Source organism: Hemitrygon akajei, unplaced genomic scaffold (assembly GCF_048418815.1).
Source record: "Hemitrygon akajei unplaced genomic scaffold, sHemAka1.3 Scf000050, whole genome shotgun sequence".
Taxonomy (NCBI): domain Eukaryota; kingdom Metazoa; phylum Chordata; class Chondrichthyes; order Myliobatiformes; family Dasyatidae; genus Hemitrygon; species Hemitrygon akajei.
The window spans coordinates 2,943,647-2,970,137 of record NW_027331936.1 but is presented as its reverse complement, the minus strand read 5'-3'; the positions used below and the strand labels follow the sequence as shown (position 1 = coordinate 2,970,137).

The window sequence follows — 26,491 nt, the reverse complement described above, 5'->3', positions numbered from 1 at the left end:
TCACTAAGTACGGGAGACAGTGATTAAAATAGAGCTGATTCATTTGTCACAGATCTAGTCCCATTAAAGGTGAATATGCAGCAGAAGAAACTCCTCCCATGCCTGGTGAGCAGCAGCAATAATTGCAGAGTTCAGCACCTACAGTCACTCTCGAAATTGCATTCAGCAACGTTGATGGAAAATATCCAGCATGCAGCTTATTGAAACTTTCTGCCCAGTGTGAACCCGGTAGTGTGTCGTAAGTGTAACACGCTGTAAGGTTTCACTGCTAATGTAATGGCCTCTCAGTAATGTTTCACTGCTGAGGTAGTGGTTTCTCTGTAGCAGCAATGTCGAGGTTACAACTAGAGATAACAGGGTTTTGGAGTGCTGGGCTATCCAATGACAGAAATGTTCTTTCCTGTGAGTCTGGATGTGAGAATTTCATGGGCTTTTTCTGGGGAGAGATGAGAAGCCACAAATGGGGAGAGTGGGCCCTGTTTTTATTTACTTCACTAACCCTATAGTCAAAGTAAGAATTATCAATCACATATTGTGTACTGTTTGTTATTTTGGGGTATTGATTTGTAACAGGGGACACGGCACAGCATCCATCCACATTTGGCCGAGCCAGGGGGCTATCACCCCCTATATTAAGCTGCTAGCCGGAGTGAGAGTTACATAAGGTTAGATGACTGAGTGAATACATTCCCACATTAACAGGAGGAGAACGGCCTCTCCCCAGTGTGAACTGACTGGTGTGTCAGTAGGCGAGATGACCGCGTGAATCCCTTCCCACAGTCTGAGTAGGTGAATGGCCTCTCCCCTGTGTGAATTCGCTCATGTACCTTCAATTGAGATGATTGAGTGAATCCCTTCCCACAGCATGTGCAGGTGAACGGCCTCTCCCCAGTGTGAACTGACTGGTGTGCTTGTAGGCCAGCTAACTGTGTGAATCCCTTCCCACAGTATGAGCAGGTGAACGGCCGCTCCCCAGTGTGAACTCGCTGATGTACCTTCAGTTGAGATGACCGAGTGAATCCCTTCTCACACTCCGAGCAGGTGAATGGCCACTCTCCAGTGTGAACTGACTGGTGTGTCAGTAGGCAAGATGACAGAGTGAATCCCTTCCCACAGTCTGAGCAGGTGAACGGCCTCTTGCCAGAGTGAACTGACTGGTGTGCTTGCAGGCTAGATAACTGTGTGAATCCCTTCCCACAGACTGAGCAGTTGAACGGCCTCTCCCCAGTGTGAACTGACTGGTGTGCTTGCAGGCCAGAGAACTGTGTGAATCCCTTCCCACAGTCTGAGCAGGTGAATGGCCTCTCTCCGGTGTGAACTCGCTGATGTACCTTCAGTTGAGATGACAAAGTGAATCCCTTCCCACAGTCTGAGCAGGTGAATGGCCTCTCCCCAGAGTGAACTGACCGGTGTACCTTCAGTTGAGATGACCGAATGAACCGCTTCCCACATTCTGAGCAGGTGAATGGACACTCTCCAGTGTGAAATGACTGGTGTTCTCGTAGGTTAGCTAACTGTGTGAATCCCTTCCCACAGTCTGAGCAGTTGAACGGCCTCTCCCCAGTGTGAACTCGCTGATGTACCTTCAGTTTAGATGATGAAGTGAATCCCTTCCCACAGTCTGAGCAAGTGAACGGCCTCTCCCCAGTGTGAACTGACTGGTGTGCTTGTAGGTTAGCTAACTGTGTGAATCCCTTCCCACAGTCTGAGCAGTTGAACGGCCTCTCCTCAGTGTGAACTCGCTGATGTACCTTCAGTTGAGATGACGAAGTGAATCCCTTCCCACAGTCTGAGCAAGTGAACGGCCTCTCCCCAGTGTGAACTGACTGGTGTGCTTGTAGGCCAGCTAATTGTGTGAATCCCTTCCCACAGTCTGAGCAGGTGAATGGCCTCTCCCCAGTGTGAACTCGCTGATGTATCTTCAGTTGGGATGAGTAGGTGAATCCCTTCCCACATTCCGAACAGGTGAATGGCCTCTCCCCAGTGTGAACTTGCTGGTGAGCCATTAGGTCAGAAGACCAAGTGAATCCTGCCCCACAACTTCAGCAGATGACCAGCCTCTGCCCAGTATGAACTGACTGGTGTGTCCACAGGTGGGAAGACAACTGAATCCCTTCTCACCCACAGAACAGGTGAATGGCCTTGTCCAGTGTGAACTTGCTGATGTACATTCAGTTGAGAAGACCCACTGAATCCATTCTCACAGTCACAGCAGATGAACGGCCTCTCCCCTGTGTAAAATGACCGCTGTGCCAGTGGGTCAGATGACCAAGTGAATCCCTCCCCACAGTCTGAGCAGGAAGGATGATCGTGAATCCCTTGCTCCACTTATTAAATATCTGGACAGAGACAGCAAAATTGGCGTGTTGTGCTCGAGATTCCCGTAGATAAATTCCTTGTTTTTAGCCTGTAAAAAGATTTACAAAATCCATCAATGTGTGTAGGGCAACTTTTCATATGAGATCACTTGAGTTGTCAAGGTGTGATCTGGCAACACACTCTTACCTTGAAGTTCATCCCAAGTTGGAGAGAGAAATCATCTAACTGGGCACAGTGCTGGTATCTGGAATGACCATCAAACTCTCTGATGCTCTTCCTGTCTCTATAAGAATGGGGCATCTCTGCCATCTCCAATCTGTGACCTGGCTCAGTTTGACACTCGCCATTGGTATTGGTCCCTGTTCCCACTGAGCAGCACGGGCTCCTGGCCCCACAGTAACTGAAATACTCTCACACAAATAGCCTGCAGTGCATTCCATGCACCCACCACTCTCTGGGTAAAAATCTTACCCCTGACATCCCCTCGGTATCTATTTCCAAGCACCATAAAACTATGCCCCCTCGTGTTAGCCATTTCAGCCCTGGGAATAAACCTCTGGCTATCCACACGATCAATGCCCCTCATCATCTTATACACGTAAAAAAGGCTCTAAACATAAACAAGGAAGTTATACATTGCTTTGGGAAATTGTTAGAAGTATACAAGATTATGAGGGTATAGATAGGGTAAATACAAGCAGCTTTTTCCACTGAGGTTGGGTGGGATGTCAACCAGAGTCATGGGTAAGTGGGGAAGGTGAAAATTTAACAAGAACATTTGGAAAAGCTCTTTACTGAAATGGTCGTGAGAGTGTGGAATGACATGTCAGCACAAGTGGTGAATATGAGCTCATTTTCACCATTTCAAAGAGGTTTTGATGGAAGCCTGGATGGTAGGGGAATGGAGGGCGATGGTCTCGGTGCAGGTAGTTGCAATAGACAGCTTAAATGTTTTTTTGGCATTGACTAGATGGGCCAAATGGCCTGTTTCCGTATTGAACGTCTCCATTATTCTATGACAGAGAAGCTGGCCAAACTTGTTTGGAAGGGAAAAGGTTGGAGTGACAACGGAGCAGCAATGGCTGGAGTTTCTGGGAGCAATTCGGGAGCTGAGTGATCGACACATCCCAAAGAAGTGAAAGCATTGGAAAGGCAGTAGGACACAACCATGGTTGAATTGAGAAGCTAAAGCCAACATAAAAGCCAAAGAGAGGGCAAACAAAAGAGCAAAAGCTATTGGGAAGCTAGAAACCAACAGAAGACGATGAAAGAAAATGTTCAGATGAGCTCAGGGCATGGATGATGATTAATGAGTCTTGGTAGCACCCAAAAGTCTGAGGCATTTAAAGGAACAAAATATCCGGGGCTTCAATATCTCCAGAAAGCCAAGATTCCTTGCACCAGTTACGTTTCAACTTTTACGTTGTTAGGCACATACAAACTCTACACCCTCAAAATTTCACTTCTGAAGGCCTCCCTCTTACTAAGTACTCCTTTGCAGAAAACAGCCAGTCCCAATCCACACTTGTCAGATCCTTTCTGATACCATCAAAATTGACCTCTCTCCAATATAGAATCTCAACCCATGGTCCAGACCTCTCTTTTTTCATCTTTATTTTGAATTTCATGGCATTATGATCACTAATGTCTGTCACCAGCCCTGAACATTGCCTAACAGCTTATTGCACACTTCTACATCGGGAATTTTACGTACCAATTAAGGGCACATTTGACAAACTCTACCCCATCTAGTCCTTTTACAGTATGGGAGTCCCAGTCAATATATGGAAAGTTAAAATCGCTTACAATCTCAATCATTGTTTCTTGGCATGGTCCGTGACCGCTCTGCAAATTTGTTCCTCTAAATCCCTCAGACTGTTGGGTGCAACCAAGCCCCAATAATGGCTACAATATCATAATCCCCTGTCCTGAGGTCATCTGGCTTTCCTACGGTGCTTCTTGCATTGTGATATACACAGCTCAGCACATTCATCGCACCATGCTCAACCATTTGATTGCTGACCCTGTCTGAGGTCTGAACAATATCTGACTGGTATCAAGAAAACAAACTCTCCCTCATTATCACAAAAACAAAGGAGCTGATTGTGGAGGACAGGAGGGATGGAGACACAGATAAGGGCATCACCCTGGGACTAGTGAACAACCGACAGCTTCCCCAGTTTCCGAATCCCCAGTGGTGGGCATTTAATGTGGACTCCACCACTTTTGAACCCCTTCCGCCAGCGGCCGACCCTCATGTGACTCTGTGCTATGACCCTCCGGGGTGCTCATTGAGGAAAGCCAATATTATGCACCCCTCGAGCGAGAGAGGTTCCCAGTCATGGTGATTGGACAGGATTAAGGAAAAGAGGGCAGTGCATTACTGGCCGAAGTTCCGGATTTCCTTTGGTGACAGACAGGACTGGTGGCTCCCCATACCATCGTTAGGGTTTGCCCTGGGTTCAAGTCAAAGAGCCTAGAGTTCATTGCCTACACCCTGAGGAAACAAGCCTCCAGCACCGAGGGAGACTGGCAAGACTTGGCCGCGGGCCAACTCCGATACTGGAAGGACTGTGAGGTGAAGACAGGACATCTGGTAAGACGCTCTTTTAATATTGACTGAACCCAAGACATTGCACACAATCTCTGCTCAATTTCAGGCAATGAAGTTGACTGCACCAACTACCCCCCATCCAGATCACCATGAAAGGAGGACAGACTCTCCCATCCATTCCGCAATACCCACTCTAGCCCGAGGTAACGTTTCTTGAGGATGGAAGCTCTTTTGTGGATCCATCAGGAAAACGACATTCTGACTATGCGATAGTGACGGACAGTGAAGTAATTGAACAGGCCTCTTTTGAAGCAGCTGTCTCCGCCCAGAAGGCTGAGCTGTTTGCTCTGACTCGTGCCTGTATCCCAGCAACAGACTAAAGTGGGAACATTTACACAGACTCCCGTTATGCATTTGGAATTGTACATGACTACGGGGCTCTCTGGGAACATGGGGATTCCTGACTTCTTCTGGCCACCCCATTAGTAATGCCACCTTTGTAAACAACCTACACAGCGCTCTACAGCCTCCTCGAGTTTTGGCTATTATTAAATGAGCAGCCCACACCCACATGTCGACTGAGTCACTAAATGCAATGCTTTAGTGGATGAGACAGCGAAAAGTGCGTCACAATCCTCAGTAGTTGTAGTCCCCTCGGGTTCCCGTCAAGCAACCCTCTGTGACTTATGCAGAACGGGTTTGCCGGACATGTGGGAGGTACGTACTTTTCAGGGGGACGTCTCTGAGGAGGAGCGCAAATTGTGGTCCCAGATGGGGTGCCAGAAAGAACCCAACCTAGCTTTTTGGATTACCCAGCGGGACAGGTTTGTGTTCCTACACAGTTTTTACCAATATTGGTCAATCATATACATGATTTAACACACCTGGGAAAGGAAGGAGTAGTTGGTAACCTGTACCCTGCACATCGGGTAAGACTCCTTGCCAGGTGGACCCTTTTTGTGTCTACAAGTTGATTTTATTGAATTGCCTAGAGTACATTGCTATAGATACTGCTTAGTTATTATCGATGTGTTTAGTAGATGGATTGAAGCTATTGCAACTACAAATAATACTGCTATGTCTGTTGTGAAGTTATTATTATGGGAAATATTTCCCATGTACGGCCTGCCAAAGAAGCTGAGCTCTCACAATGGCCCACACTTTGTGGTGGAAGTAAACAAAGGGGTACGTAACAAACTAGCTATCAAGCAACAATTCCATTGTGTACACCACCCACGGGCCGCTGGCAGAGTGGAAAGAGTCAATGGCATTCTGAAGAGTAAACTGGCCAGACTAACAGCGGAGACTGGACTCACTTGGTTGAAGGTCCGACCATTGGCCCGATTCCACATGAGGGTTACCCCGCAGGGGAAAACAGGGTTGTCACCAGCTGAAATCATTTCTGGACGGCCCATGAAGACACCCTGGGGACTAAGACCTTGTGTAACATTGCTCCCAGAAAGTCTACCAGCAAAATTGGATATGCATACCCGAAGGGAAGAGATTGGGAAATATGTATGCCAACTAACCAAAATTTTCCAAGCATTACATTCACAGGTACGACAGGCTTACAAGGAAGAGAACTACCCCGCAGAGAGGAGTGACTATCCCACCACAAAACATGGGAATTTTGTCCTAATCCAGAACTGGGATTGAGGGAAACTCTGACCTCAGTGGAGAGGAACATATCAGGTGTTACTGACCACTCTCACAGCTGTGAAACCGAAGGGGCAATCTCGATGGATACAATGAACAGACTGAAAATGTGTTACAGAAGGAACTGAGTAGAAGGGCTCTCTTGGACTTAAGGAAAATGTATTCGTTGATAGTGGTCTTTGTGTTTTGTCTTATTGCTCAAACAACATCCGTGGGCCCCCATGTTAACATCTTTCTGTCTCTCTGTCACACCTATGCCAAACAGGCAGAACTAGGGGCCTGCTGGGTTTGTGCTGCAATTGCACAGCATGATAAAACTATGATTCCAATGTCAGTAATCCCGCTCAACCAGCGTGAGGAACTCTCAGCCTGGGCTTTCTCAAATGACACTCGGGGAAGTGAGGTGAGTAACTGTGGTCCAGTCAGAGATGACTGTGACTGTCAGTGTTTTGAGGGATGGTATCTCAAGTTCCCATCAAATGGAACTTCCTACACTGGGAAACATGCATCCTGGTCTTACTTGCAAGGTGCCCAGCAGCGGAGAGGAATAACAGATTGAGTGCTTTTGGATAATCGCTTTTCTCTCCTATGGAGTAGCCAGGAATTCACGAGAGATAACCAAGTTACCTACAGCACTTGAGGAGCTGGGCACAATACTGCAGGGGCCCTGACAGAAACACAGGCCCAAGTAACAGAAATATCTACTGAAATGATTGCAATCTGGCAAACAGTCATGCAGAATTGTATGGCTTTAGATTTTATCCCAGCTGAGAAAGGGGGAACCTGTGGTATTATTGACACAGAATGCTGCACCTATATCCCTGATGAATCTACTAACATTACATCCCTCTCCAAGCACACTGCCTAGGAGATTGACAGCATCTAGAAAGTAAGGCAGGATTTACACCGGTTCACTGAAGGGTTAAAATGGTGGTCTTTGTAGGTCAGTTCAGTAATACATGGAGCAGGATATTGCATTATGGCCTAATAATTGTCCATATCATTGTTATAAATACTGTTGTACGCTGTTTTTTCCCCACTGTTAAGTCAATGTAGTACTCGTTTGCTTTCCCTGCAAAAAATTACTGCTTTGTTGATTATGTAATGATCAAAAGGAGGGAATGATAAAATGTGTAAAAGGGTTAACACTTTGTTAAAAAATAGCAGCCTGTTTTTCTGAAAGAAACTGCTGATAATCAACAGATGTTCTAAGCCATGCTGAGCCATATTTCTTCTTGCGGGTAGCTAGCTAGGGTTTCAAGATGCTTATCTCCTTGCGCATTCACATCTAGAGATAGGATAGCTTCGGTCTGTTCTGCGTGTGTAAGCCATTATGACTGTTTTGTAATCTGTCTTTAGGGGCTCCAGCTTGTCATGTAGTAAATAACTTTGGCTCCAGACTGTCTTGTGTGGGGAGTATCTGGATGGATATATCTGTGGTGTAAGGGGAATTGTTAGTCAGTTAGTGGATTGGGCGGGAACAGTCATCAACTGTTCCTTTTTGAGCGACTAACTGAGTAAGCCCGATGCTTGGAATAAAGAGTTTGTACTTATACAGTCTCTCAGTGACTTTATCCGGATTCGACTTCCACATAATGGGAGTGGTTTCAAAGGGCTGGGCTGCTGGATGCACATTACCAGACCTGGAGTGATTGCAACTGGGTCTGACAGAGGCATAACTGGTTCTTCTGGGCATGTTCAGTCTCACCCCAGCTATTTCCTACCTTCCTTTGTACAGGTATGTAATGTCTAAAGAACAGTAAATGAGACTCACCAAACTTTCTCCTGACTGAATCACTGGAATCTCCAAGCCAGTTGAGTTCTCTCCAGTTGATGCTCACAATCCACGGGTTGGTTCACTTGTTGCTGTTCCCTCGTCTTCAGTCGTGGTTTGCTTCCAGTTGGGGTTTTTCTTCCAATAAATCTCTCACTGCAGGTCTAACTTTAAATTGAAAGATAATGACGCAAATTAACAACAAAAAAGAGAACCAAACATTTCTGCTTAATGTTATTAAGAACAAAATTCACTGAAATTTAAATATTGAAGGCAAACATACAGTAATGATCTCAATGAACAATCGTTAATTGTCCCACACACGTCACAAAACGATATGGGATAAGAAGGAGCCATCATTCAGTCATGGTAAGACATAAGCAACAGAATCAGATGATTCAATCCATCTGATCTGCTCCACCATTCAACCATGGTTGATTTTTATTCCGACACCATATTCCTGCCTTCCTCCTGTAACCCTGTAGCTACTTCGCAATCTTGAATGTATTAATCTCCGTCATAAATATATCCAAACGGCAGCCTCAGCCAAACTCTGCGGCAACAAATTCCACACTTCAGACACTTTTGGCCAAAAGATTTTCCTCAACTGAATTTTAACAGGAAGCATTTTTATTCTGAGACCATGCTGTCAGATCACAGACTCTCCGTCTAATGGAAACATCCTCTCCATGTCCACTGTATCCAGGCTTTTCAGTATTCTGTAGGTTTACTTAACCATACATTCCCCCACCACCCCCACCGTCCCTCTGAACTCCATCGAGCACAGGTCCGGAACCTATCAAATGCTCCTCATACATAAAGCCGATCGTTCCTGACATTATTCATGTCAACCTTGTTATCAACACGCCACGTGATCTTGCGTCACAAAGCGGAGGGCGGGGGAGATCTCCGGCACACAGCCTTACGTGACCTGTTCGTGGGTCTCCTATTTCAACCCTGCGGAAACAGACAGCCTGTGCTCCTGGTTTGAATCGTTCAATGCAGATTAAGTGAAGTCGACACATTTATGCCGAGCCCATATAACTGGAAAATAAATGAGTAACTGGCCCTCAGTTCGGGGCTCACGGCCAACATCGGATCTCCCCGCTCGGGATCGGTCTCAATACTCACAAATAGAAAAGTGATATCTTCAGCCTGGAGACAGTAATCCGGATCCCCGGCTCCCCAATATAGGAGACGCGAAGCCTTTCTCAATCCCGCAGACTTCAGCACTGAGCGTTAGGGAAAACACCACACACCCGGAGACAGTGAGCATGCGCGAAGTGTGCTGTACGTCATCAAGAGGGCGGGGCCTCAGAAACGGATGCGCGATGTTGCCCTCCTGCGGTTTAATGGGGGGGGGGGGGGAGGGAGGAAACTGGATCACGTGACCCCAGACAGCTGTCCAGTTACCAACCACTCTGTGGAAAGAAGCAAACTTGCCGCTCACATCTCCTCTCACCTTAAATGTATTAGACATTTCAACTCCCAGGAAAAATATATCGTCTGTCCACTCTATCTATTCCTCTCGTAATCTTATAAACATCCATCCAGTCTCACCCCAGCCTGCGCCGCTCTGGAGAAAACAACACAAGTTTGTCCAACCAGGACGGGCAGCATCCGTCGAAACGAGCAGTCAACGTTTCGGGCCGAGGCCCTTCGTCAGTCCTGAGTTCCTCCAGCGTGTGTGTACGTGTTGATTTGACCACAGCATCAGCAGTGTACTTTGTGTTCGTCCAACCTCTCGTTATAGCTCTTGCTCTCTAACCCACGCAATATCCTGGTAAACCTCTTCCCCGCCCTCTCCAAAGCCCCGACATCCTTCCGAGAATGGGGGCGACCAGAACTGTATGAAACTCTCCAGATGTGGTCTAACTAGTTTTATAACACTGTGTAACGAACCGTAACGTTTTTGAAACGAACCAGCAGCAAGAGAGTTCACACTGGAGTCTGGTTTTGATGTTAATACCACTCTCTTTATTGGTCTCTACATATAACATAGTAACTTAACGAAATAAAGGAAAGTTAGCAGTGTTAACTGTATATATGTGTAAATATTGCTCCCAGACTATCGAGCCTGAGGAAACAAAGCTCAGAGTCTTGAGATGGTAAAGTAGGAAAGTTCAGAAATCCATGGAATAAATGATGGGAGAGAGATATTTGTAATCCAGGGTGAAACGTAGAGAAAAGGCCGTTACATCAAAATAACCGTCGACGAAGTTCTTATCCGTTGAATCCGTCCACATATGAGTTATCAGCGAAAGTGACCTGTCACAGGAATACCGTCTTCCAGGGGTTACCACACAACATACCCAGGCAAGGGTTAACACAAGATATTCCAAAACCCACTCCTATGGTTTATACGAACTGACAGCCACACACATTCGTTGTGGTTCCGTGTACCGATGATCAACGCACTCTTGTGGGCATAGGAGAGTTCCAAGCCTCCGCTGCGACTAACTGAAGCGATCAGCTTTTCCAGTCTCTCTCTCTCTTTAGACTGTCCGACTGCCTGTCTGCAGATCTCTCTCTCTCTCTCTCATGGTTCAGTCCACAGTCAGCACTGTCAGCCTGTGACTGACGTCATAGCCCCGCCTCCTCACGCCGGCGCTCTTAAAGAAACAGTCACAGTACGACCGCAGGCTCGTAACAGCTGCAACACAACTTCCCGACTTTTGAACTCAATGCTTCAACTAATAAAGACAACCATGCCATTTGCCTTCTTAACCACCCGGTCAATCTGTGCAGTCTCTTTCAGGGAGCGATGAACTTGGAGTCTAAGATCCCTCTGATCATCAACACTGTTCAGGGTTTCGCATTTAACAGTGTACTGTCGCATACATTCGACCTACCGAGCTGCCAAGATGACAGAGAAACACTGGCTTGTGGCATCATCACAGACAAGTACATTCAGATAACACACGGAACACAAGTTATACGATTTTCTGTCAGTAACAATCTGTAAATATGTTTTATGTCATTAACAATGTACAAAATACATTGTGTCATGATCAATATTAAAATGTGCATTTTGTGTCAATAACAGACTTGGAAATGTTGAATTTGGTCCCTGTCTCCATTCCTCCTGTAATCCACAACCAGCTCCTTTGTTTTGCCACAATGAGGGAGAGGTTCTTGACACCACTGTGTCGGGGTGATGACTTCTTCTCTGTAGGCTGCCTCGTTATTTGGGATCCGGCGGATCAATGTAGTGCCGTCAGCAAATTTAATTAGCAGATTGGAACCCGCCACTGCAGCCCCACAGTGCACTATGTACTGATTGCAAAGCTACGAAATTGCATGTGAATAGCCTCCCTCCCCCAACTCCACTCTTTCTGCGTCACCAGCAGACTGGGACATCTCACATCTCGCTGCCTCCGCCAGGACATTAAACTGTGAACAACTATGGTCAGGGACTGATCTCTGGGGTACTCCAAACGCTACCTCCTTCCAGTCTGAAAACGACCCACTCATCCAGACACAAACTACCGGCAGTTTATCGATCTCCAACGGAAAAGCCTAATCAGCTAATCCTGAGGTTCAATACCATTGAGTTTACCACCGTCAAATGCCAGGAGGGACATAATAATCAGAAAGTCTCTCGTCGCAGCCGTGTAAATAAAATGTGATCTCAGTAGGTGTGTGGCGCATGCAAGGAATGGGAAGAAGACAGACAAACTGAGCCAAGTCACAGACTGATGAAGGGGAGGAATGATCCATTTTGATACAGAGAGGGAAGCAGAGAGTTTGATGTTGTGCCTGATGCCGAAACTGTGGCAGGTTAGAAGATGAAGTCTTGTTCCTCCAACTTGTTTTGAGCTGTAACAGAGTTTTTATCCGAAGGCACCATGGAGATGCTAGAGAACACAAGGAGGGAACGAACACGTGTCCATGTCCGTGATCTGACTTGATACATTGCCATGACGTTATAGCAGTTTGACGTCATTCATCGCAGATACTCCAACAGCTTCGCACTGGGAAGCAGCCGTTCAGTTTTTCCGTGTGTGCGAAGAGACTCATTCAGTTAACCCGCCATGCAGTTAATCCGGTGAGTTCACAATAAATAGAGGCCACATTTCTGTCCGGAGTGAGCAAAGAGTTTTACTCAATCATCCCAGCTGCTGCAACACCAGCAACTTCACATCAGGGAGGAAGTTCAAATCAGCTCCGTGTTAAATGTTTAACCATCACGGTGACTGAAGGCAGCTGCAGGTTCATGAGGGACTGTTACTGTCAGATTCTGCAGTTCTTGCGGCTGCTCATCGCACCCAGGACTGAACCCTGGTCACTGAGCATTGGAGGAGTCTGTTCTGCTGATGTTAGCCTTAAACTAGACTGGTGTTTAATATTGTGGAGCTGTGATATATAAATCACTTCTGTATCAAATTCCGCGTCTCACTGGAGAGGCCACTCGGCCCATCTTGTCCCTGCCCATGTTTCTGTTCCATATCAGTATATGAAAATATATCCCCGCCGTTCCCCTCTTGCTCTCCCTGAGATGACAGGTTGCAACTAGTCACCACTCTATGGGATAGGAGATTTGTTACGTACCCCGTAACTGGGTGTTTAAACAGCAGAGAAAGAAGAATCCGTTGGAGTCTGGTGGTACCAAACTAAAGGTGTTTATTAATAAAAATAAGCAAAACCATATCAATAATGCAAATATACATATAAAACAAGTTAGCAGTAATAAACCTAAAAGTGTAGGAATAATAATAAGCAATAATAAACAAGCTCTATCGATGTCTAGGGGTAAATGAATTGTCATAGAAAAATATAAAGTTCTTTTCAGTTCAGTTCATGATGCTGATGTAGTTATGGTTGTTGTATTGTAATCGTTGGAGAGAGAGAGAGAGAGAGAGAGAGAGAGAGAGAGAGAGAGAGAGAGAGAGAGAGAGAGAGAGAGAGAGAGAGATAACAGCTACAGCAGCCAAACCTTCCTTTGCTTTCTTAATCCGTCGTATCGTTGTGGTCATTCAGTTATGACCCCTCTGTTCTTCAGCCAGACCGTTCTTCTGTGGTGGACTCATCACTCTGGCATGAGTGGACACACACACAAGCCCCCACCAGCCCTGCTTTTACACTGATAGCCTTAATGACCGACATCCTGGTTCGGTCCTCGAAGCCCCCCACCTTTCTTGTGGGTTCCAACACTCAATCAGTGTCCACTGGCGTGTCTGAGGGGTGTCTCTCCAGACCTGTCTTTTATCCCTACTAACGGGGACTCAGCTATCCATCAATCCTGAATGACAGTGTCCGTCAAATCAGGCCACTCCTTCAGTCCACTGAGGAATGTTTATCAGCAAAATAGTAAAAGATAAATAACCCTTGCAGAAGTCATAATACAGTAAATCAACAGTCTCTCTCCCCTCTCTTATCTGTAGCAAATATTCTTGCCTGTTTTTCGTCTCATTCTCATGGTCAGCATAGCAACAGTAATAGTTCGTGTTTCTCGGGGGGGGGGGGAGGATGGTTAACTCTTCACCCCATTGCCCATCAGATCTGTTCATCACTCATAACAGATTTCCCTTGAATTTCACAGAATCATAGAAATCTACAACACATTACAGACGCTTTGGTCCACAGTGTTCTGCCAATCATGTAACTTACTCTAGTAACTGCTTAGAATTACCCTGCCGCATAGCCCTCTATTTTCCTAAGCTCCATGTACCTATCTAAGAGTCTCTTAAAAGACCCTATTGTATCCGGCTCTATCACTGTTGCTGTCAGTGCATTCCACACACACACCACTCTTGGCTTAAAAAACTTAGCTGTGATATCTCCTCTGTACCTACTTCCAAGCAGCTTAAACCTATTCCCCCTCGTGTTAGCCGTTTCAGCCCTGGGAAAAAGCCTCTGGCTATCCACACGACCAATGCCTCTCATCATCTTATACACCTGCATGAATTCCCTGCATGATTTTCTCCGGGCTGAATAAGACGATGAGCTCACTGTGGTTGTGACGTTCTTCAGGGCTCTGGACGAAGTTGGTTAAACTCCTTCTTCCCCGCTCTTTTCAACGTTTTGGGTCATTTTCACCAATTTTAAAGGACTGTGCCTCAGACAGCTGGGTTGTTGCAATTGTTACGTACCAGCAGCAACAGATCACTAACGGAGTCTGGTTTCGATGTCAAAACCACTATCTTTATTAGTATTGTGACGGGGTCCTGAATTACCCCTATGAACTGTGTTTTTGAAAAGAGAGGAGTTGTTGTTCAACACCGAACACCTTGTTGGAGAGAGGGAGAGGTGGGGGGGGGAGGGAGGGAGAGAGAGAGAGAGAGAGAGAGAGAGAGAGAGAGAGAGAGAGAGAGAGAGAGAGAGAGAGAGAGAGAGAGAGAGAGATGGTTTCTCTGCAAGCTTGTTTACACTTTTACAAGGACACTGTCAACTTCTGTGTTCTTACAGAGAGAGAAGGGAGGAACTGTTTGATGGACAGCTGGGGCTCAGCACGGTGAGATAAGTAGGAGGTCCGCTGATAGACCTCCAGACACATGGTTTTGGACACTGAATGAGCTTTGTTGTGTCCACAGAAAAAGGTGGACTTTGGAAGATCGATCAGGAGCATCGATCAGTGGCTCTCGTAGTGTGAAAAGGCTGTGACCGGTGGGGAGTTATTCGTGTGTCCATCCCTCGCCTGGGTTAATAACTCCACCACAGAAGAACGGTCCCGTTTGTAGTGGTCACAGTCGGTGACTTCCAAAGGATTTCAGAGGACGACGGGACTATCGACGGCGTCAGCTTACCTGAAGACTCAATACTCTCCGTCTCTCTCACTCCATCACTACTCGACTCAATCCCTCGAACCGAACAGTCATTCAATGTCTGTAGTGAGATGCTGAAGATGTTCTATAGGTCAGTTGTGGAGAGCGCCCTCTTCTTTGTGGTGGCGTGTTGGGGAGGAAGCATTAAGAAGAGGGACGCCTCACGTCTTAATAAGCTGGTAAGGAAGGCGGGCTCTGTCGTGGGCAAAGTACTGGAGAGTTTAACATCGGTAGCTGAGCGAAGGGCGCTGAGTAGGCTACGGTCAATTATGGATAACTCTGAACATCCTCTACATAGCACCATCCAGAGACAGAGAAGCAGTTTCAGCGACAGGTTACTATCCATGCAATGCTCCTCAGACAGGATGAAGAGGTCAATACTCCCCAATGCCATTAGGCTTTACAATTCTACCGCCAGGACTTAAGAACTTTTTAAAAGCTATTATTAATGCTTTTTGAGATAGTGATTTAGATGCATATCATATTTTTACTGAGTTAAGTATTGTATGTAATTAGTTTTGCTACAACAAGTGTATGGGACATTGGAAAAAAGTTGAATTTCCCCATGGGGATGAATAAACTATCTATCTATTGTTAGGGTTAATTTGCGACTGCCAGTTCAGGTCAGCGTGATATTAGCAGACAGAAATACAAGGGAGGGAGCGAAACAAGGGATCCTTTGTCTCTAAACTGCTAGTGTCACGTGATTCAGTAAAACAGGGAACTCGTGAAGAAATGGCATCGGACCAAGGACACAAGTGTCCAGCATTACCAAATATGTGTAGCGAGGGTTGGGCTAAGGGAAAGGGGTATAAATAAGAAAAGAATGTAAGGGGAGGGGAGAACGCGCCTTCCCAGCGGGGTCTTGTCACCTCGCTGTGCCAGTTACGCTTCTGCATTAAAGCCAAGTTTTGTAATATTCCGGTGTTGGTTGTCTCTCTTCCTAAACGAACACAGGGCAGAATTTAAAGCATAACAATTGGTGACCCCGACGTGGGGAGGGAAGAGACAACAGGCTGGCGGATCCGACAGCAGACAAATTGCGGCCGCACCCCGACTAAGGTCAGGAAGTGCCTGTTATATCAAAGACTTCCACTAGATAGTTAAATTACTGAGTTAGATCTTGTCTGCCGACGGATCCTCACCAACCCCAAATTACCTCGGGAAAGATTATTCCCGGTGCAGAATCGTGACTGGTAAGTACTAACTTTGTCTTGTTTTGGTAAGTACTAACTTTGTCTTGTTTGTTTGTAGAAGAATCCTCCGCCGCCCACGAGGGGCATAAAAGTCTTCTGAGTGAGGGTACCCGCCGCCCAGAGGGGCATAAAAGTCTCAGGAGTGAGGAGGATAAAAGTGTTGCCAGGTACACCACAGTGCACAGAGATACTGACGGCGCCTACCTTAGACTGGTTGTTAAGAGGAGAAATCTCCCACGCGAAGGTTAGGTTTTGAAAAGAGACTGTCCCACATTTGATTTTCTCCGTGCACTGGGGAGCCATGGAGCACTTCAATTTTAAGTTACCGAAACTCAGACATTTGTGTGTTGAGTAACAGAGTATATGAGAGTTTTTAGAAATATGGTAAAATTGATAACTGTGCTTGTCTGGAAGCTAAAGATAATGAAAAGAAAAGTATCTCTGATTTCAAATCATTGTTAAAGGAAGCAGAGAAGGAAAATTTCCAGAAAATGATGAATTGAAACAGTTGCGGGAAGCTATTGTTGAGGCAGAAAAGTGTGCCTCTGTTGCTCAGCAACTACTTAATGATAAACGGCGGGAGGGCAGTGGTGTGCCTCCTGGGATGATGTTTGGTGGGGAACGGGGTGGACCAGACGAAAAGCTGACCAGGAGCCTGATAGAACTCCGGGCGTTGGCCAACGAGCTGAAAGAGCAGTCCGGGGTAAACAACCCAGTGGTAGATTGGCTAAATAAGACCTTTGGTAAGTGGGGAGCGTTCCTGGGACAGTTGGCGTTAGGACTGTCTATTTCAATTGCTATTTTTATCACGTGTGGTTGTTGTTGCATACCCTGTATCAGGACCCTAGTCGTCCGGACTATAGATCGAGCTTTGACTGGAAAGGATGGACCTCCACCGGCGTACCAAACGCCGGTGTTCCCGGTGGAGGGAGAGGACACGGCCCTCCCTGAAAGCGGACGCGCTATGGGAGGACACGGACTGGAATGGACCATGGCAAAGGGGGGATTGTGAATTTGTTCTTGAATAAGTTTTCAGAAATGTTGCGTGCTACTTGTAAAAATTGCTGATGCTTAGGGAACCCCTACCCATACTTTGTGACCCTAGGTCGGACAAATCAGGAAATGCAAAAAGGGAGGGCATACCAAAGAGTGCCGGGGGGACGCTCGCCTCCCTGCCTGGTCCCGACAGCCGCGGAAAAGCTTGTAAGGGATGTGGCCTCGGGGAGGCCAAGGGAGGGAATGTTAGGGTTAATTTGCGACTGCCAGTTCAGGTCAGCGTGATATTAGCAGACAGAAATACAAGGGAGGGAGCGAAACAAGGGATCCTTTGTCTCTAAACTGCAAGTGTCACGTGATTCAGTAAAACCTGGGAATTCGTGAAAAAATTGATATCAGACCAATTAGAAGGGCAAAAGTGTCCAATATTACCAAATATGTATAACAAAGTTCAGCATTATCAGATATGTGTAGCGGGGGTTGGGCTAAGGGAAAAGGGGTATAAATAAGAAAAGAATGTAAGGGGAGGGGAGAACGCGCCTTCCCAGCGGGGTCTTGTCACCTCGCTGTGCCAGTTACGCTTCTGCATTAAAGCCAAGTTTTGTAATATTCCGGTGTTGGTTGTCTCTCTTCCTAAACGAACACAGGGCAGAATTTAAAGCCCAACAGTCTGAACCCGGGTGTGTGTGATGGGACGATGTGGGGGTAGCTTCACTCTGTGACTGTGCCGGGGGAGTGTCTGATGGACGGTGTGGAGGGAGCTTCATTCTATGTCTGACCCCAGGAGTGTGTGCTGGTACAATGCAGAGGGAGATTCACTCTGTGTCTCACCCTGGGAGTGTGTGATGGGACGGTGTTGAGGGAGATTCACTCTGTGTCTGACCCCGGGAGTGTGTGTGATGGGACGGTGCGGAGGGAGCTTCACCCTGTGTCTGACACCGGGAGTGTGTGATGGGACGGTGCGGAGGGAGATTCACTCTGTGTCTGACCCCGGGGGTGTGTGATGGGACGGTGTGGAGGGAGATTCACTCTGTGTCTGACCCCGGGAGTGTGTGATGCGACGGTGTGGAGGGAGATTGTCTCTGTGTCTAACCCCGGGGGTGTGTGATGGGACGATGTGGAGGGAGATTCACACTGTGTCTGACCCCGGGAGTGTGTGATGGGACAGTGTCGAGGGAGATTCACTCTGTGTCTGACCCCGGGAGTGTGTGTGACGTGACGGTGTGGAGGGAGATTCACTCTGAGTCTGACCCCGGGAGAGTGTGATGGGACGGTGCCGTGGGAGATTCACTGTGTGTCTGACCCCGGGAGAGTGTGATGGGACGGTGCGGACGGAGATTCAATCTGTGCATGACCGGGGAGTGTGTGATGGGACGGTGTGGAGGTAGATTCACTCTGTGTCTGACCCGGGGAGTGTGTGATGGGACGGTGCGGAGGGAGATTCACTCTGTGTCTGACCCCGGGAGTATGTGATGGGACGGTGCGGAGGGAGATTCACTTTCTGTCTGACCCCGGGAGTGTGTCATGGGACGGTGCTGGGGGAGCTTCACTCTGTGTCTGACCCCGGGAGTGTGTGATGGGACGGTGCTGAGGGAGCTTCACCCTGTGTCTGACCCCGGGAGTGTGTGATGGGACGGTGCGGAGGGAGAATCATTCTGTGTCTAACCCCGGGAGTGTGTGATGGGACGGTGTGGAGGGAGATTCACTCTGTGTCTGACCCCGGGAGTGTGTGTGACGTGACTGTGCGGAGGGAGATTCACTCTGTGTCTGACCCCGGGAGTGTGTGTGACGTGACGGTCTGGAGGGGGATTCACTCTGAGTCTGACCCCGGGAGAGTGTGATGGGACGGTGCGGAGGGAGATTGTCTCTGTGTCTGACCCCGGGAGTGTGTGATGGGACGGTGTTGACGTAGATTCACTCTGTGTCTGACCCCGGGAGTGTGTGTGACGTGACGGTGTGGAGGGAGATTCACTCTGTGTCTGACCCCGGGTGTGTGTGTGACGGGACGGTGTGGAGGGAGATTCACTCTGTGTCTGATCCCGGGAGTGTGTGATGGGACGGTGTGTTGGGAGATTCACTCTGTGTCTGATCCCGCGAGTGTGTGATGGGACGGTGTGGAGGGAGATTCACTCTTTGTCTGACACCGGAAGAGTGTGATGGGATGGTGTGGAGGGAGATTCACTCTGTGTCTGATCCCGCGCGGTGTGGAGGGAGATTGTCTCTGTTTCTGTCCCCGGGAGTGTGTGATGGGACGGTGTGGTGGGCGATTCACTCTGTGTCTGACCCCGGGAGTGTGTGATGGGACGGTGTGGAGGGAGATTCACTCTGAGTCTTCCCCGGGAGTTTGTGATGGGATGGTTTTGAGGGAGCTTCACTCTGAGTCCGACACCAGGAGTATGTGATGGTACGATGCAGATGGAGATTCACTCTGTGTCTCACCCTGGGAGTGTGTGATGGGACAGTGTGGAGGGACATTCAGTTTGTGTCTGAACCCCGGTGTGTGTGATGGGACGATGTGGGGGTAGCTTCACTCTGTGACTGTGCCGGGGGAGTGTCTGATGGACGGTGTGGAGGGAGCTTCATTCTATGTCTGACCCCAGGAGTGTGTGCTGGTACAATGCAGAGGGAGATTCACTCTGTGTCTCACCCTGGGAGTGTGTGATGGGACGGTGTTGAGGGAGATTCACTCTGTGTCTGACCCCGGGAGTGTGTGATGGGACAGTGTGGAGGGAGATTCACTCTGTGTCTGACCCCGGGATTGTGTGATGGGACGGTGTGGAGGGAGATTCACTCTGTGTCTGTCCCCGGGAGTGTGTGATGGGACAGTGTGGAGGGAGATTCACTCTGTGTCTGACCCCGGGAGTGTGTGATGGGACAGTGTGGAGGGAGATTCACTCTGTGTCTGACCCCGGGATTGTGTGATGGGACGGTGTGGAGGGAGATTCACTCTGTGTCTGTCCCCGGGAGTGTGTGATGGGACAGTGTGGAGGGAGATTCACTCTGTGTCTGACCCCGGGAGTGTGTGATGGGACAGTGTGGAGGGACATTCAGTCTGTGTCTGAACCCGGGTGTGTGTGATGGGACAGTGTGGAGGGAGATTCACTCTGTGTCTGTCCCCGGGAGTGTGTGATGGGACAGTGTGGAGGGACATTCAGTCTGTGTCTGAACCCGGGTGTGTGTGATGGGACAGGCCATCTTGGCCCTTCTCTTCCGTGCTAAACACTCACTCTCTACCATGTCCCACTGACCTGCACTCACCCCATAACCATCCATTCCTCTCCTGTCCATATACCTATCCAATTTTTTTTTAAATTACAAAATTAAACCCGACTCTGCCACTTCTACTGGAAGCTCGTTCCATACAGCTACCACTCTCTGAGTAAAGATGGGAACGTTCACTTGCTCAGAATGTGGGAAGCGATTCACTCAATCTTCCACCCTACAGAGACATCAGCGAGTTCACACTGGGGAGAAGCCATTCACCTGCTCAGTCTGTGGGAAGGGATTCACTCAGTCATCCAACCAACAATGTCATCAGCGAGTTCACACTGAGGAGAAGCCGTTCACCTGCTCAGAATGTGGGAAGCGATTCACTCGGTCATCCCAACTACTGGCACATCAGTCAGTTCACAATGGGGAGTTGCCGTTGTTATGAATCCCGAGGTTTTGTTTGCCGTGGACTGTCATTTTAAGAGAGAGAGATAAAGAAGTCAAATCAGTTGGACTTGCAGCTTGTTTACATCGCTCGCAGCTTGTTTAGTTTTCATCGAGGCCACAGACACTCAGAGTCAGATGGAGATGAAGGAGGAAAAATGGAAGGATTGAAACCAGGGAACTGGTGGCCAAGGGTCACTGTTTGGAGCTTTCCTATGCCCACAAGGGTGGGTTAATTATCGATTCACCGTACATCGAATGTGTGTTTGTCACCTCGTTTGATCTAAGGGAGTGAATCTGATTTGGGATATCCTGTGAAGACAACTGATGTGTAAACCCTTGCATGGCTGTGGTGAGGTAATTCACTTGAAGACAATACTCCTTGTGACAAGTCACTTTCGGTGATAATTTGTATGTGGATTTGGAATTACGGTGGATAAAATCTACAGTGACTGTTCTCTCATTTTACCACCATGGAACCTGTGGAATTCCACATAATTGCCTTCTCTCGACATTTAGCCTGGATTGCAAAAATCTCTCTCTCATCACCTATTCCATGAATGAACTGAACTTTCATATTTTACCATCTCAAGACTCTAAGCATTGTTTCCCCTAAACTCAATAGTTTTAGAGTTACATTTATACACATATATACACATTACTCTGTTAACTTTTGTTTATCTTGCACAAGTTTCTGCATAGTAAGTAGGTACTAATAAAGAGAGGGGTTTTCACATCAAAGCCACACTCCAGTGTGAACTCTATTGCTGCTGATTTGTTTCTAAAGAGTTAAGGTTCGTAATGAAATTGGGGCCTGCATCTGAAATATGAACAAATTTGGGGCGTTTTGATTGATTGATGATCAATTTCATTGGGGAAATCCCTTTTGATTTATTTGTGTGTGGAAAATCAGCAGCAGATGCTGATAGGTTTGTGGAAGCGCCAACCTCTGAGGCATTAGAGGATGCCAGACGGATTGAGTTGTTGAGTATTGCTAAAACATTAAAACTGGTAAGGTGAAATTGACAATGAGGAGGGCACAGATGCGGAGGATAATAGCTGAACATTATGTATCTGAGAGTGTGTTTAAAGTGGAGGAGTTGGAGGTGATTCCTGAAAGTCAACCTCATGAGCTTGAGCTCCCGTAGAAGTTTGAAAAATTAAAGATGGAAGCTACAGTAAGACAGAGGCAATTTGAGGGTAGAGAGGCAGAAAAACAGCGAGGAAGCAGAAAGAAAGTGGCTGCTCGAGCTGGAAATGATAGAAAGATTGCAGGAAAGGTACTCTGGTGATGTTTGAGGCCAGTCGAGAAGTTAAATTGGTACCTGCGTTTGACGAGGCAGAGGTTCTTAAATATTTTCAGCGTTTTGAGAAGGTTGCTCAGAGTTTAAAGTGGCCAAAAGAGGGTTGGCCTATTTTCATTTCATTCATTTTTCAATCTTTTTATTGATTTTCCAATAAAAAATACAAATCAGAGGAGATGTTAGCAAACAGATAACACAAAAGACGTATAAACAGCAAAAAAAGTATATATTGTGAAAATCAGATAAGTTTCTTTTTACTGTGTCAGGTAACACCATGGTCCTCAAAAATGTTGTTTCATTTTTACTATGTACTGTGCCAGCAGTTATGTTCGAAATGACAATAACAGTGACTTGACTGGACTTGAAGTAGAAATTTATGCTGTTATAAATATAATCAAGAAACCACAACTCCTCTTAACAAATTAAAAAAAAGGCCTATTCTCTTACAAAGTGTAATTAAGGGGAAGGCTCAGCAAGCCTATTCTGCTTTGATAGTTGATTAAGCAGCTGATTATGACATAGTGAAACAGGCTGTGCTCAAAGCTTATGAGTTCTTGAAGTATGGCTAAAAAGACTGCCGACGCAGACAGCTCTGTGCAGCATGACTGACACCCATGATAGCCAAAATCGGGATTCCGGTTATGATGACTTGTCAGGGACTTTTCTGCCTTCATTGTTTCATCAGGATTCAGGTAGTAAGTCTGATGAGAAAGATCTATCCCTGTCTAGGAAGGAGTTTATAGCAGAACAGAACCGAGACCCTGAGATTGAAGCTTTAAATGAAACAACTCTCTCAGATGATGAGATTAAGAAAGTGCCAGTAGTGTATTATCTCAGGGATGGAGTGTCAATGAGGAAGTGGAGGCCACTGGCTATACCTGCGAGTGATGAATGGGAATTGTTCACCAAGTTCCTAAGGTTTATGGGACTGAAATGTTAACTTTGACCACAGTATGCCCTCAGGACGACATTTTGGAGTGATTAAAACTGTAAACAGGATTATGAAATACTTCTACATGCCTAATTTGGGGAAAGATGTTGTGACCTTTTGCAGAACCTGTCACACTTGTCAAGTCGGTGTCAGTTTGATAGGAGGCCCCACTGCGGCCTATACCTGCATTCGGTGAAAGCTTTCCGAAAGTTATAGTGGATTGTGCTGGCCAATTGCCAAAGACTAAAGCTGGCCATCAGTATTTGCTAACTATTATGTGTACTGCATCTAGAATCCCAGAGGCAATACCTCTCGGAAATATTAAAGCTAAAACTGTGGCGAAGGCTTTACCAAGTTTTTTACTTTATTTGGTTTTCCTAAAGAAATCCAGTCTGATCAAGGAAGCAATTTTACGTTTGGATTACTCCAGCAGGTAATTTATGAACTGGGAACTAAACAAATTACATCGTCTGCATACCATCCAGAATCACGAGGGGCTCTAGAAAGATTTCATTCTACCCTCAAAACAATGATTAAGACAAACTGTGTACCACACAATCTCTCTCTCTCTCTCTCGCTCCGTGCCTTGTAAAGGCTTGAAAAAGACATCATCGGACGCACCATGCACATACCAAAAAAAAGACATACTGTGTTGAAAATGGAAAAGTCTGGGATGAAGGAATATATTTGCTTTTGTTCCCAATAAGAGAGTTGGTACAGGATTAACTGGGTTTTACTCCATTTGAATTTGTATTTGGTCATAGAGAGAGGGGACCTTTGACCTTGTTAAAGGAACAGTGGATTGATGGGGATGTACATGTTAACTTGTCAGACTATGTTTTGAAGATCAATGATAAACTACTTCACGCCTGTAGTCTAGCGAGACAAAACTTAAAGATTTCTCAAAACAAAATGAAGTGTTGGTTTGATAGGAGGGCTTGCGAAAGAAAATACCAGGTGGGGAATAAGGTGCTTACCTTATGTTGAAGAATGTTGACAAATCCACTTCAGGCAAATCTCAATGGACCATATGAAATAGTCTCTCAAATTAATGATGTGAATTATGTTATCAAAACACCCGACCAATGTACACTAACACAGGTGGTACAGATAAATATGATAAATCCTTATTTTGACAAGCAGGCTCCATCTGTGAGTGTTGTTGTCAAAGCATATGAATCTGGCAACCCTGAGAATGAAGCAATTGACTCATCTGAGACTTTTCACAAGCCAAACATGGTCCCAGTTAGGCTAATGAACTCGGTTGTTCCAGAAAACATTGATAACAAGTTGGCTCACCTGCAGCCAAAGCAACAACAACAGCTGAAGGAATTAATTCTGAAATTTAAAGATTTATTTCCCAATGTTCCCAAGCAAACCAGGGTCGCAGTACATGATGTAGATATTGGTCAAGCCAAACCGATTAAACACCCATATCGCATGAACGTAGACAAGTGTAAATTGGATGAGCAGGAATTGAATATATGCTGGAAAATAGAATTATTAGTCCTTCAGCATCAGTTTGGAGCTCACCCTGCGTTATTGTGCCCAAACCTGATGATAGTGTTAGATTTTGCACTGATTATAGGAAGATAAATGCAGTAACAAAAATAGATGCCTATCCTATCCCGAGGGTGGATGATTGCATCAATAAGGTTGGAAAAGCTAATTTCTTACAGAGATTGATCTGTTGATAGGGTATTGGTGTGTTCCATTGATGGACAGAGGTAGAGAAATTTCTGCATTTGTGACACCATTTGGGTTGTATGAATACAATGTTTTGCCTTTTGGAAGGAAAAATGCTTCAGGAACATCCCAGAGAATGATTGATTTTGTAATTCGAGCGTTAGAACACACAGATACCTATATTGATGACTTAGTCACAGGGAGTGACACTTGGGAAGAGCATATCTCTGCAGTAGAAAAGCTATTTGGCAGGCTTTCTCAGGCCAGCCTTACAGTTAACTGGGATAAGAGTGAATTTGACAATGCCACTGTGACCTGTCCTAGCTATGTTGTAGGTCAAAGCAAGTTGGCTCCTGTTCGGGCAAAAGTCCAGGCAATTTCTCAAGTTCCTATTCTGACTGATAAGAAGGTTCTTAGAAGGTTTCTGGGAATGGATGGATGTTATCTTAAGTTCTGTAAGCACTTTGCTGCTATCGCTCTTCCTCTGACCAATCTCCTGAAGAAGGGTGAAAAGTTTGTTAGGACCGAGCCTTGTCAGGAGGCATTTGATCGATTGAAAGTTATTATTTGAAATTAGGTCAATCAATGTAGTGCTGTCAGCAAATGTAATTAGCAGATTTTGAGCTGTGGGTGGCAGCATAAGTCATGGGTGCACAGAGATTATTGGAGAGGGCCAAAAAAAACAACCCTGTGGGTTATGTGTGCTGAGGGTCAGAGAGACAGAGGAGATGGAGCCCACTCTTACCACCTGCTGGCGATCTGACAGGAAGTCTAGGATCCAGCTGCACAAGGCAGGGTGAAGGCCGAGGTCTCTGAGCTCCTTGTCGATATTTCACGCCTTCGTATGGCTACTGCTCTGCCCATGACTGCAAGGAACTGCAGAGAACTTTGGAGAGCAGAGAACATCAGAGAAACAAGCCTCCCCTCCATGGACTCCTCCTACACTTCCCCTGCCTCGGAAAAGCAGGCCATGTACATAAAGAACCTCACAACCTGGACATTCTTGCTGCAAACCCGCTCCCCCATCGGGGAAGAGATACAAAAGCCTTAAAGTGCGTAACACCAGGCTAAAGGATGGCTTCCTCTCTGCAGTTATAAGCCAAATGAATGATAAAATGGACTCGACCTCACAATGTACCTCGACGTGACCCTGCAACATATGTCTATCTGCACTGCACTTTCTCTGCAGTGTTATGCCCGCAGCTCCCTCCTTTGTGAGAATCGCAAGGGCACTAGTGGGTTGGGTCAGTGGACCCAAGAAATGGGAGAGAGACGTGCCGAATGCTTCGTTCCCCGGCGATGCAAAATGATGCGACATTGGCCAACTGGCCATGTGTCTCTTGGAAACACATTTGTGGATTGGGGACTAGGATACGTGCAAGCCCTCGGGCAAAGTAAGCTGGTTGAGAGAGAGATTGCATCATCCCCAACCTGATTGACATCTACTACCCTGCGAGTCAAGATAAAAGAGGGGCTGTAGAGACGGCCCCTCAGACGCACCAGAAGAAACGCTAGCGATCCCGTAATAGCGGGAAGCCATTTGAAGGAAGCCACCTGCGTTCGGTTCCCTTGTATGGGAACCGGTGTCTGATAGCACAGAAAACGACTTTGAACTAACAACGGGGAACCAACTCCCCCGACTCAACGGATTGGCCTC

The 26,491-nt window shown here is 46.6% G+C and overlaps 1 protein-coding gene across 1 annotated transcript in view; it reads right to left on the bottom strand.

The window, feature by feature from the left end:
- Positions 1-9,574, bottom strand: part of LOC140721130 (uncharacterized) — an 80,786-nt gene extending 71,212 nt beyond the window's left edge. Inside the window, 3 exon segments of the mRNA XM_073036006.1 lie at positions 1,264-2,407; positions 8,304-8,471; positions 9,435-9,574. Coding sequence (XP_072892107.1) covers positions 1,264-2,006 — 743 coding nt within the window. The 5' untranslated portion in view covers positions 2,007-2,407; positions 8,304-8,471; positions 9,435-9,574.
- Positions 9,575-26,491: the final 16,917 nt, after the last annotated feature.